Source organism: Artemia franciscana, chromosome 19, assembly GCF_032884065.1.
Source record: "Artemia franciscana chromosome 19, ASM3288406v1, whole genome shotgun sequence".
In the NCBI taxonomy this organism is placed as follows: Eukaryota; Metazoa; Arthropoda; class Branchiopoda; order Anostraca; family Artemiidae; genus Artemia; species Artemia franciscana.
The window spans coordinates 1,233,734-1,244,891 of record NC_088881.1 but is presented as its reverse complement, the minus strand read 5'-3'; the positions used below and the strand labels follow the sequence as shown (position 1 = coordinate 1,244,891).

The following is an 11,158-nucleotide window of genomic DNA, read 5'->3' as shown; positions in this document are numbered from 1 at the left end:
TTATTGTAATAAATAGTTGACAAGTCCGAGTTGAGTTGACAAGTCCTGGGAGAAACAGAACAAAAAATTCAACGCATTTGCCGAGTGGTCAACATAACTTAAAGATCAACTGACTACAAACCCACCAAGCAAACAGAGAGTATCGAACAGACAGGGCAACTGCCAGATGGTGCTGAACAACTTTAAGTAACTTATTAGTGCACAGAAGTCCAGTCGTTGAATGAGGGGGAAAGACCATACCTTATCAGAAATGAGACTCCTTTTACTGCTCGAAGTTTGTAAGGACCAATATTAGCCTAGAAAAAAAGGAAAAAAGACTGCGAGTAAATGACCTGTAATTTCTAAAACAGTAATTCTAGAAAAAAAAAAAGAAAATAAAGAGTAATTCTAGTAATTCTAGAACAGTAATTTCTAAATGACCTGTTGCTTATATCTGTTGTTTTTTTTTGTGGTGTATCATAATTTAATTGTTTAAATAATATTGTTCCTGTTGATATTGTCTGTTTACATTATTAGTTTACATTAGTGCACAGAAGTCCAGGCATTAAATAAGGGGGGTCAAAAGACGAAAAAAATAAGTTTGTAAGTATGTGTTATTAAAAATCTGAAATAGTGATGTTTTCTAGGTTCTAAAAATCAAGATGTATGACTGTTGGAGATAGCGTAGAGAAAGCTCTCAAGGTGTCACTTTTGTCCCCTTCAATTTGTTCATGCTCAACAACTGAGTAGGAAGTGATGATGGATACTGAAACTTATTTCTTTAACTTGAGTGGTAAGTTCCTTTTCTCTCGGTTCAACGTATTGGATGAAAAAGTTTTTTTTTTCATAAAAAAAAACACCCAAAAAATGTGTTTTTGTTGCGGAATTTTCATATATCTTTTTTCTAGTGATGAGATGGTCCTAAAAAATAACGGGGTATCGTCTTAGCCCCCCTCCCCTGCATGCTGACATGATCAATTGTATTTATCGTACACTAGTTACTTTTATTGAATATATTAGTTGCTAAATCTGATGTTTATCTTATATATATATATATATATATATATATATTATATATATATATATATATATATATATATATGTTTTCCTTTTTTTTAACATTTGAATTTTATGAAAACATGAGAGCCTTGTTTGACGTATAAGTCCAGCGGACATAACATAGTATCTATGTTCTCTATTAGGATTTATTTTGACATTAATCCGTTGACATAAATGTCAGCCATTGACAAAAAAAAATCATTCTGCTCTTGGTTGACAGAAACGTCTGTCAAAATTCAACATTGTCAAAATTCAACATTGTCAAAATTCAAATTCAACAACATCTGGTGAAAAATTCAACATTGAAGTGGGGAGAGTCAAGATTTTGATTGGTGAAGCAGCCAGATTATTTTGCTGAATCTTAAAGCTTTAGAAACATTACGATTAATTTTTTCTTAGTATAAAGTTTTCTAGGTATTCTTATTGCCATTACTATTGCTGCTACTACTAACAACTCACGGCAGCACCAAGCCGCCCGAGGCCAACAGCTGTACATGCTCCTCCTCCCCATCAACTGCGCATGCACCAATAGCTGCGCATGCCCCAGATGGATAGTCAAGAAGCACAATCTTTGCCTTTTTATTAAAATCAAACAAATATTGTCACTATTTTAGAAATAGGTTCACATAGAAAACATATCATTTCACACCATAATTCCTATAAAAAGAAATTAAGTGATTTCCCCCCGAAGAAATTTTCCCCTGATTTTGTTGAGCGTGCCTCTCTATTGGTAGTGCTTGATAAGGCATGTTTCTACTGTGGCTCCATTTGGTTCCCACAGACATTGCTCTACCATCTTTTCAAACAGTTCGTGGTAACGAACTGTAGTAAGGAGCGACCCGGCTCAATAGAAACCAAAACTCTAAAAAATGGAATTTTGATACCAATAGCTACATCAAAAGAATCGCATTTTAATGCTGATTTTAAATATAAAAGTTTCATCAAGTTTAGTCTTACGCATCAAAAGCTACGAGCCTGAGAAAATTTGCATTTTTTTCAGAAAATAGGGGGAAACACCCCCTAAAAGTCATAGAATCTTAACGAAAATTACACCATCAGATTCAGCGTATCAGAGAACCCTACTGTAGAAGTTTCAAGCTCCTATCTACAAAAATGTGGAATTTTGTATTTTTGCCAGAAGGCAGATCACGGATGCGTGTTTATTTGTTAGTTGTTTTTTTTTGTTTTTTTTTTTTCCCCAGGGGTGATCGTATCGACCCAGTTGTCCTAGAATGTTGCGAGAGGGCTCATTATAGCGGAAATGAAAAGTTCTAGTGGCCTTTTCAAGTGACTAAAAAAATTGGAGGTCACCTAGGCCCCCTCCCACGCTAAATATTTTCCCAAAGTCAACGGATCGAAATTCTGAGATAGCCATTTTATTCAACGTAGTCGAAAAACCTTATAACTATGTCTTTGGAGACGACTTACTCCTCCACAGTCCCCGTGGGAGGGGCTACAAGTTACAAACTTTGACCAGTGCTTACATATAGTAATGGTTATCGGGAAGTGTACAGGCGTTTTCGGGAGGATTTACTAGCATTATTTAAAAAAAAACAATGAAAAAATAAATATGAAAAAGTTTTTTCAGCTGGAAGTAAGGAGCAGCATTAAAACTTAAAATGAACAGAAATTATTACCCATACGAGGGGCTCACTTCCTCCTAATACCTCGCTCTTTATTCTAAAGTATTTTTAGTAATGTCAACTATTTATTCTACGGCTTTTGTGATTCAGGGGTCATTCTTAACGAATTGGGACAAAATTTAAGATTTGGTGTAAAGAGAGAGGTACTGACGAGGGGGTGAACCCTCTCATATGTGTAATAAAAACATGAGAATAAAAAATTCTTTACGTAAGCTAATTTATAAGTTATGTATATCTTTTACTAATAAAAAGATTCGTAAAAAATTAAAAGTTCTAGTTGCCTTTTTAATTAAACAAAAAATTGGATGGCAACTAGGCTTCCTCCCCGCTCTTTTTTTCTCAAAATCATTCGATCAAAATTTTGAGAAAGCCATTTAGCCAAAAAAAAAAAATATGCAAATTCCTCTGCGGAGAGCCAAAATCAAAACATGTATTGATTCAAAAACATTCAGAAATGAAATAAAAGACAAGTTTTTTCAACTGAAAGTAAGGAGCGACATTAAAACTTAAAACGAACAGAAATTACTTCGTATATGAAAGGGGCTGCTTCCTCATCAACGCCCCGCTCTTTACGTTAAAGTTTTTTACTGTTTTAAAAAGAAGAGTTGAGAGAAAGAGTCAAACTTTAGCGTAAAGAGCGGGGCGTTGATGAGGAAGCAGCCCCTTTCATATACGAAGTAATTTCTGTTCGTTTTAAGTTTTAATGTCGCTCCTTACTTTCAGTTGAAAAAACTTGTTTTTTTTATTTAATATGAATTAAGGACAATTATGTCTAAAGTATAAAGGAGGTAACAAAACGTCGTGCGTAGCTCTTACTCCCCCACAGTTCCCGTGGAAGGGGCTGCAAGTTCCAAATTTTGACATGTGTTTGCATATAGTAATGGTTATTGGGAAGTGTATAGACGTTTTCAGGGGGATTTTTTGGTTGGGAGGGGGGTTGAGAAGAGGGGGTTATGTGGGGGAAACTTTCCATGGAGGGATTTTTCATGGGGGAAATGCTGCGCCCCATAAAGGGGGCGCAGCATTTCCTACAATTATTTAAAAAAACAATGACAAAACAAATATGAAAAAATTTTCAACTGGAAGTAAGGAGTAGCATTAAAACTTAAAACCAACAGAAATATTACGCATATAAGGGGTTCACCTCCTCTTAATACCTCACTCTTTACCCTACAGTGTTTTTAGTAATTTCCTTTGTGATTACAGTATTTTAGTTCCTTTGTGATTCAGGGGACAAAATTTAAGCTTTAGTGTAAAGAGCGAGGTATTGACGAGTGGGCGAACCCTCTCATATACGTAATAAAAACATACGAATATAGAAGTTTGTTACGTAAGCTAATTCGTAAGTTACGTATATCTTTTACTAATGAAAACGTTCGTAAAAAACTAAAAGTTCTAGTTGCCTTTTTAAGTACCCAAAAATTGGAGGGCAACTGTGCCTCCTCCCCCTCCTTTTTTCTCAAAATCACTCGATCAAAATTATTGGAAAGCCATTTAGCCAAATAAACAAATATGCAAATTTCGCTTTAATTATTCATCAGCGGAGAGCCGAAATCAAAACATGGATTAACTAAAAAAAGTTCAGATATTAAATAATGAAATTTTTTTTTTTTACTGAAAGTAAGTAGCGACATTAAAACTTAAAATAAACAGAAATTACCCCGTATATGAAAGGGGCTGTTCCCTCTTCAACGCCCTGCTCTTTACGCTAAAGTTTTTACTGTTTTAAAAAGTAGAATTGAGAGAAAAAGTCAAACTTTAGCGCAAAGAGCAAGGCGTTGAAGAGGGAACAGCCCCTTTCATATACGGGGTAATTTCTGTTCGTTTTAAGTTTTAATGTCACTCCTTACTTTCAGTTAAAAAAAAACTTTTTTTTTATTAATACTAATGAAAAATAACAAAACATGATGATAAAATAATACTTGAGTAACAAAATTATGAAAAGCCAGCCTAACGTAACCTACCCCTCCCACCTCTAATTTACAAATATATAGGCCAAATTATACAAGTCCAGTGCATTCTAAGTTCAATGCATTGTATCATCCATCACATGTTTTTGTAGCTGTGAAACCGGTTTTCTGAGATGTAACCTAAGCGTAATTCTTGAATGTGTTTCCAATTACCGACAAGTACCAGGAATGATAAACGTTTCTTCCCATATATCGGTAAGAATATCCGGAGAATATTTGGAGAGAATGTGTAAAACTGTAATCATTTCAATAATTTTGGCTTACAATCGACGTTTTCGTCTTTAAAATCTTTGTTATTGGCTCTCAACTAGGCTATAAAGCAATAGCTAAAATTCCCAGGCCTTAAAACATTATCATGCTATTGTTGGTAAGATTTGCGAATTTCTATGTGCAGAATAACTCTTTTCCCGTTATGTAATCAGATATTTTCTTTGAAAATTGTGCAGTTTAACAATAGGATGCTCAATTGAAGTATAATATTTCTGATGGGGTACATCACATTGGCACACATTGAATAGGATTATTCGGGTCTGACAGGTTTTGTTCCATCTTTTGTTTCAAAATCTCTCTACTCGTCTGCTTTCTTGAATTTTTTTTTTCTCTTCTATTTTCTTTCTTGTGTGCTGTCGGAACAATAAAGCTTCCAAATATGCCTCCCCAGTATACCATAGCAGCAGTGGTGAACAAGATTAGAATATTGGAAGCGACGGTGATGACGGTGGTCAAGCATGGTTCTGAAGCATGGGCGCTCCGAAAAACAGAGGGGGATTTGCTAGATGTTTTCCAGAGAAATTGTCTAAAGACTATTTTGGGTGCCCGACTGACTGACTGCATCTCAAATAGTGTAAAATTTTTTTTGGACTAATCCCGCTTTGTAGAAATATAATAAGAGAAAGGTTGAGATGGCTAGAATACGTCCTGGGGATGAAGGGTGACAGAATGCCAAAGTTCGTCCTTCTCGGCTAACTTTTTAGGACTAAACAAAAAGAAGTTAGTCCCCGAATACGGCAGGATGAGGAAATACAGACTTAGGGAAATGGGAACTTCTTGGGAGGGTGTAAAGAGGGAGGCTTTGAACAGATTGGGATGGAGAAAAAACGTGCGTAGCTGTGTTGGCCTCAGCCGGCTTGGTGTTGCAGTGAGGTTTCAGTAATTGTGGCGCCAATTCACGGGAGGGGGGTAAGTTTTTTTTCAATGGAAGTGCCGAAAAGCCGTTTTTCAATGAAAATACCTGAAAAATATTTTTTTTCAGAGTCTAGGCAGGAGCAAACAATCTTGGAGTAGGGGACACCCCCCTGTCCGGGATACAGCCTTGCTTCAGAATGATCTTGTTTAATATTACTGCCGTTGTCTCCTTTTTGTTTGTCTGGGAAGTAGAACTTAAAATTTTCATATATATGGTTGCAGCAGTTATTTTTTTGCTAAATTAGCAATTGAGGTTTGTTATGTTTTATTTTGTCCTTAGGACTTTAATCCATGTGTTGTTTTTACTCTTTATTTATTTTGTGCATTGAAGGTACTGCATTGGTCGAATGTATTGATCGATATCCGTGCACATTTATCGTTTCTTTTTTTCTGACTGCAATTATCTGCGTTTTTTCTTCTCCGCAATTTTTTTTAATTTTGTCATGAATAGCCAGTACAGTCTAAAAAATAATTCATTAGTAAATCGAACGATTTCTAAATTACTTTCGAAATGATTAGTGTCCTCCTGATCAGTTTTGCCGGAAAATAAGCCAGGACGGTTGTTCCGTTTGTCGTCGTCCAAGTCCAAGAAGGAATCTTCATCCCAAAACCCAGAAAACGATTTTTCTTCCCTCCGCTAAACCTTTGTATCCAACGTATAGCAAGAAAAGAACCAATTTGACGCTAAAAATATTTAATTCACTCATTTTTTATTTACAATTTGCTTATTATTGCCCGTAGTTGGTGTTAGTTTAAGGCCTATTTACAATGTAATTCTACTAATAGAGGGATTTAGCTTGCGCAAAGTTGAGCCGAGGGGTCGCTCTCTCTCAGAAATCGTGTACACCAGATAGCACGTGCCAAACGTGGCGAATGTGCCAAGCGTCTTGCAATTTTGCCGAGGGTTGTGGAACTGTGCGGCATACGCGGCGTTCCGTGATGTCCATCAGGTGACGGGAAGTCAGCTCTCCATCAACTTGAGCCAATCAGAATTTTTTTTTTTTTTTTTTTTTTTTTTTTTTTTTTTTTTTTTTTTTTTTTTTTTTTTTTTTTTTAGCCAATCAGAAAATTTAGCCAAAAAATTGAGGGGCTTAGACCTCGATGTTTGTAAAATCTCCTTGTGAATGGGTCTTAAGATATGCGATAACATATGAAATGCCAACAGTTTATGTGTCCTTTATTGCATGGCCAAGCGAATTGTTTTTCGCTGTTCAGTTTTCTAAGACAATTTTTTTCTTCTTGAATAACCAAATCTGAAATATCTATTGTCATCCTTCTACAATCTTTAAATTACTCTAGTAAAACGATAAATTTGTACAAAAGGAAAATGGCCGATTTATCCTAAGTTTTGAAAAAAAGACCCAACCCAGAAAATGTTAGAATCTGAAAAAATTTTGGGTTTGAAAATATATTTTTGGTTTAGGACCCGTCCCCCACTGACATTTTGGTATTAAGCAAATTCTTTTTTCTCTTGATGTTTTCTATAAAAACAACCGTGTTTATTCTGTTGTCCTTTTCTTTATCAGATTGAACAATTTCAACGGTCCATTTGTCTAAGTGTTCTCTATGACAAATGGATATTGATATTTCAGCAAATGAGGTGTAATAATTGAACTAAATTAAAGACAGGAAACTATTTTTACCTGTGAATATTTCACGGATGTCAAAAGCTTTCGGGTGCTAATTTTGGAAATTGGAGTACCTCCTAGTTATCCAGACCTCCTGGGATTTGAATCCGAAAATTTTTCTGTGGCTTTGTTGTTTGTGTGATAATGTACTATTCTTACCTCAGAACTTCAGCTCCGCCTTTGCCTATGGAAGAACTCAGCAACAAGAAGGAGTTGACGGAAGTTCCTCTGATGTGCTGTTGCGACGATATATTCCCATTTCGCCTGAAAGGGGGACGTGGAGGTACTGCAAATGGTTCTGCTAGGTGCGTCAGATGGCATTTCTAGATCTATCCTGAGTCGGGATTCCTGTTTTTGTATTTGCTACTGCGGATATCCATTCTTAGAACGTCGGCGGGTCACTATGACATTTGTCACAGTTGGTCTTCTTGCGAAATGTTGGATTTGCTATACTCTGAAACCAGTCGATATTCAGAGCATTGTTTTCAGGCCAACCCCATCCAACACGGGTTGTGCGGATTACCATTTTGAGTGCCGTGTTCAACACGGGCGAATGCCTTTTCAGAACTTATGTTCAACCATGATATTCTGGCGCATTACAATTTTGAGGAACCCGTGTCCAGTACGCTTGGAACCCGTAAGATGAAAACGCTTTAAAGTTTTACTCGGTTGAACACGGAGAACCTAAAATTTTTTTTTATTGAACCCACTCAAAACACGCTCCAAACCCGGTGCCTGAAAACACAACTCAGGATTCTTTGAAAAAAATGTAGTATACGTTGTCACGCACACTTTGTGCGTAATTAAATAATTTTACCCCTGCATCCGTAAGTCTAGAGGGATAACCTTGTTATTTTATCGATTTTTTTGTTCAATTGAAATACCAGAAAGTGTGTTTTTCGATGAAAACACTAAGATAGGTGTTTTTTAATGAGAATACCAACAAAAATATTTTTCAAATTTAGAGACCCCCCCCCCAATTTACGTACGTGTCCAGCTTAGCCATTAATCAAAAACGTCACAAGTATTTAACGTACCACTGTATCATACATCACACAGCCATGTTTTTTTTGTTGCTATTTTTCTTTGGGCAAAAAACCAGTCGAAAAGGTTGGGAAATTCCCAAATTAATTTTTTTTTTTTCAAAATTTCAACATCAACTTTTAAATGTAGCAGCTATGATCCAACCGAGGTTTTGTATCTAAAATAGCATGATTTCTAGAGTATTCCTGGTTATGCTACTTTCCTGTACAACGTTTAGCTCCGTAAAAAAAAAAAAAAAAAAAAAAAAAAAAAGCTTCGAGGAATATTGACAAACAGGGTAACGGACCCACGCAGGAGTTTATTTTGGAGGCTGCCCAATATTCAGGGGTGGGGTACGTTCGAAAAAAAGCGCTGATATAATTAGTAGGAAAATATAGAAAAATATTATCAGAGTATTCCTAAAATGTATTGATTTCGGGAATGTTGACAAGGCTAGAGGCCCCCTTCCATGTGTATGTACATGGAGGGAATAAACTGTTGGTTTTGATTATATTATGCTGGCCATTAGGTGGAGGAAATGGGTATTTGTGCATTATCCCAAATACACTCAAAAAGTTAGCTCTGTTTAGTCTGAGTAAAACCGGCTTTTCTCTCCCATTCGGTTATAATTCATTTAGTCTCAATGAGAAAAACTACGATGCAGGTATAGTTGAATTAAATATTTATATATAGAGAGTTAGTTAGGTATTTAATATAATGCGTTCTGGTTGGCCTGCTTTTTATAATTCTTTGTCGTGGTTTCCATAATTTTGATACTAAAGTATTATATTTTCGTCATATTTTGGTATATTTCGTTCTGATTAACCGAACTTCACTTCTTGAGTGTATTCGGGATAATACAGAAGTACCGGGAAATGTTACCTTTCTGTCTGTTTGCTTTTACTTTTGTGGTCAATTAGTTAGGATGTGTTTGAATATATTTAAAAATGAGGATGTTAATTCGACCAAAAGGGAAAAAACTGTATTTTTCACAATCTACCTTGGACTTTAGATAACTGAACAGTAACCAGAGTCGAACTTGAGGGATTGCAACTTGGGATAAATTTTAAATTCGCCATTACTTGTCCAAAAAGCTGGTTTTTACCACAATTCTTGAATTTGCTATGGCAGGGTTTAGATATCTGCTCATCCCCCCTCGTCGTCTTCTATATTACACTTTATGTGTTATAGTACATATAGTATATATATGTTTTATTCAATGCCGTGTTCAAAGGTTAGGAGCATTGAGTTTGAACCCCCCTCCCACGAAATTTTTTGTCTTATTAGTAAAAATATAACAAACATGCATGTAAACACATTTTTGATGCACTTTTTAAAGTTTTGTTTGTATCCTTCATCCACCGAAAAAATACCTCCTCCGAAAAAAACCCTGGATACGCACCTGGTTATGGGTATATATATGTTGTATCTGTTTATAAAAGCCTACGTGTAATGTAATTAATTGTGCGTAGCAATGATAGAATAAAATTCAACCACAACCGCCACGGGAAATTTTAGAAATAATAGTTCTGTCCTTATTACTTTATTGGATGGCCTTCTTCGAAAAATGATTTTTAAGGTCTGTGACACCGGATGAAATTTAACCTTTGATTGCGTAAAATGAAGACGAGTCGTAAATTACTTCTTTGTTTTAAATACAAAGCAACTATTAATTTTAATTTATACGGTTTGTGAATAATTTCTACAAAATTAAAGAGTATATTACAATAGACCTTTTAGCACTTACATGGGAGGAAAGCTAGTGCATCTCGCAATGGGTAGTATCCAAGATTTTGCTCGGAGTGGGGGGGGGGAGAAAACTTTACAAACGCATGACATATGTGTTTAAGCATTTTTATTAAGTTTCTACGAGTCAGACAGACATTTTTTGGGGGGTGAGGAGTTGAAACCCCCTGACCCCTCTCTTGAATACGGTCTTGACCTCGCACCTCAGAAATGTCCCTTCACCACTATATGTAGCAACGCTATGTAAAATTTTGCCCTTTTTGTTGGACAGAAATCAATCTTTTAATTTTTTTTGTCAAGCGGTATTTTCTTGATGAATAGATAGTCAAACGTTAACCTTATTTCGACCTCTGTCTGTCATCACACTTATTTTGAGTTATGCCTCAATCATACCAAACTCAAACCTGTTGAAAAAAAATATCAAGATTTATGAACGATCGAGGGGTTACTCCCTCTCTGAAATCACATACACCAGGTGGCGTTTGCTATTTGTAACAGGATTGTGCCAAGGGTTTTGGGGGCTTTGCCAAGGGTGGCGGAACCGTGTCAAGCGTGGCGGATCTATGTGAAACACATGGCGCTCCAAGATGCACACCAGGCGGAGGAAAGTCGATAACCTCGCTGTTGATTATTCAATTTTTTTTAACATCAGTTTTGTGCAATAAAAGAAAAAAAATTAATGGCTTTTAGTAGGTTAGAAAAGCCTGGGTCAGGATTAATTTTTTCCCAATCATTGTCAATCATATCATGTTTTTTTTAGATTTATCATACTAGATTTATTAACTCATGCTAAGGTCACATTTTTTTTAGATTTATCATACAGATAGAGAAACTGCAGCTCCAAGGTCACTTCTAAAAATATTTTGCGTAAATTGTCCCACTAGCTTCTGAAAAATATGCTCCTCCAGATTTTGGAAATAATGTT

At 35.8% G+C, this 11,158-nt stretch overlaps 1 protein-coding gene across 1 annotated transcript in view; it reads left to right on the top strand.

Annotated features, from left to right (window-relative positions):
- The first annotated feature begins 606 nt into the window (after positions 1 to 606).
- LOC136039147 (cytohesin-1-like) overlaps positions 607 to 11,158 on the top strand; it is a 168,004-nt gene continuing 157,452 nt past the window's right edge. The window contains exon 1 of the mRNA XM_065722635.1: positions 607 to 772. Within this exon, the coding sequence (XP_065578707.1) occupies positions 736 to 772 (37 nt within the window). The 5' untranslated portion in view covers positions 607 to 735. The remainder of the gene's footprint in view (positions 773 to 11,158) is intronic.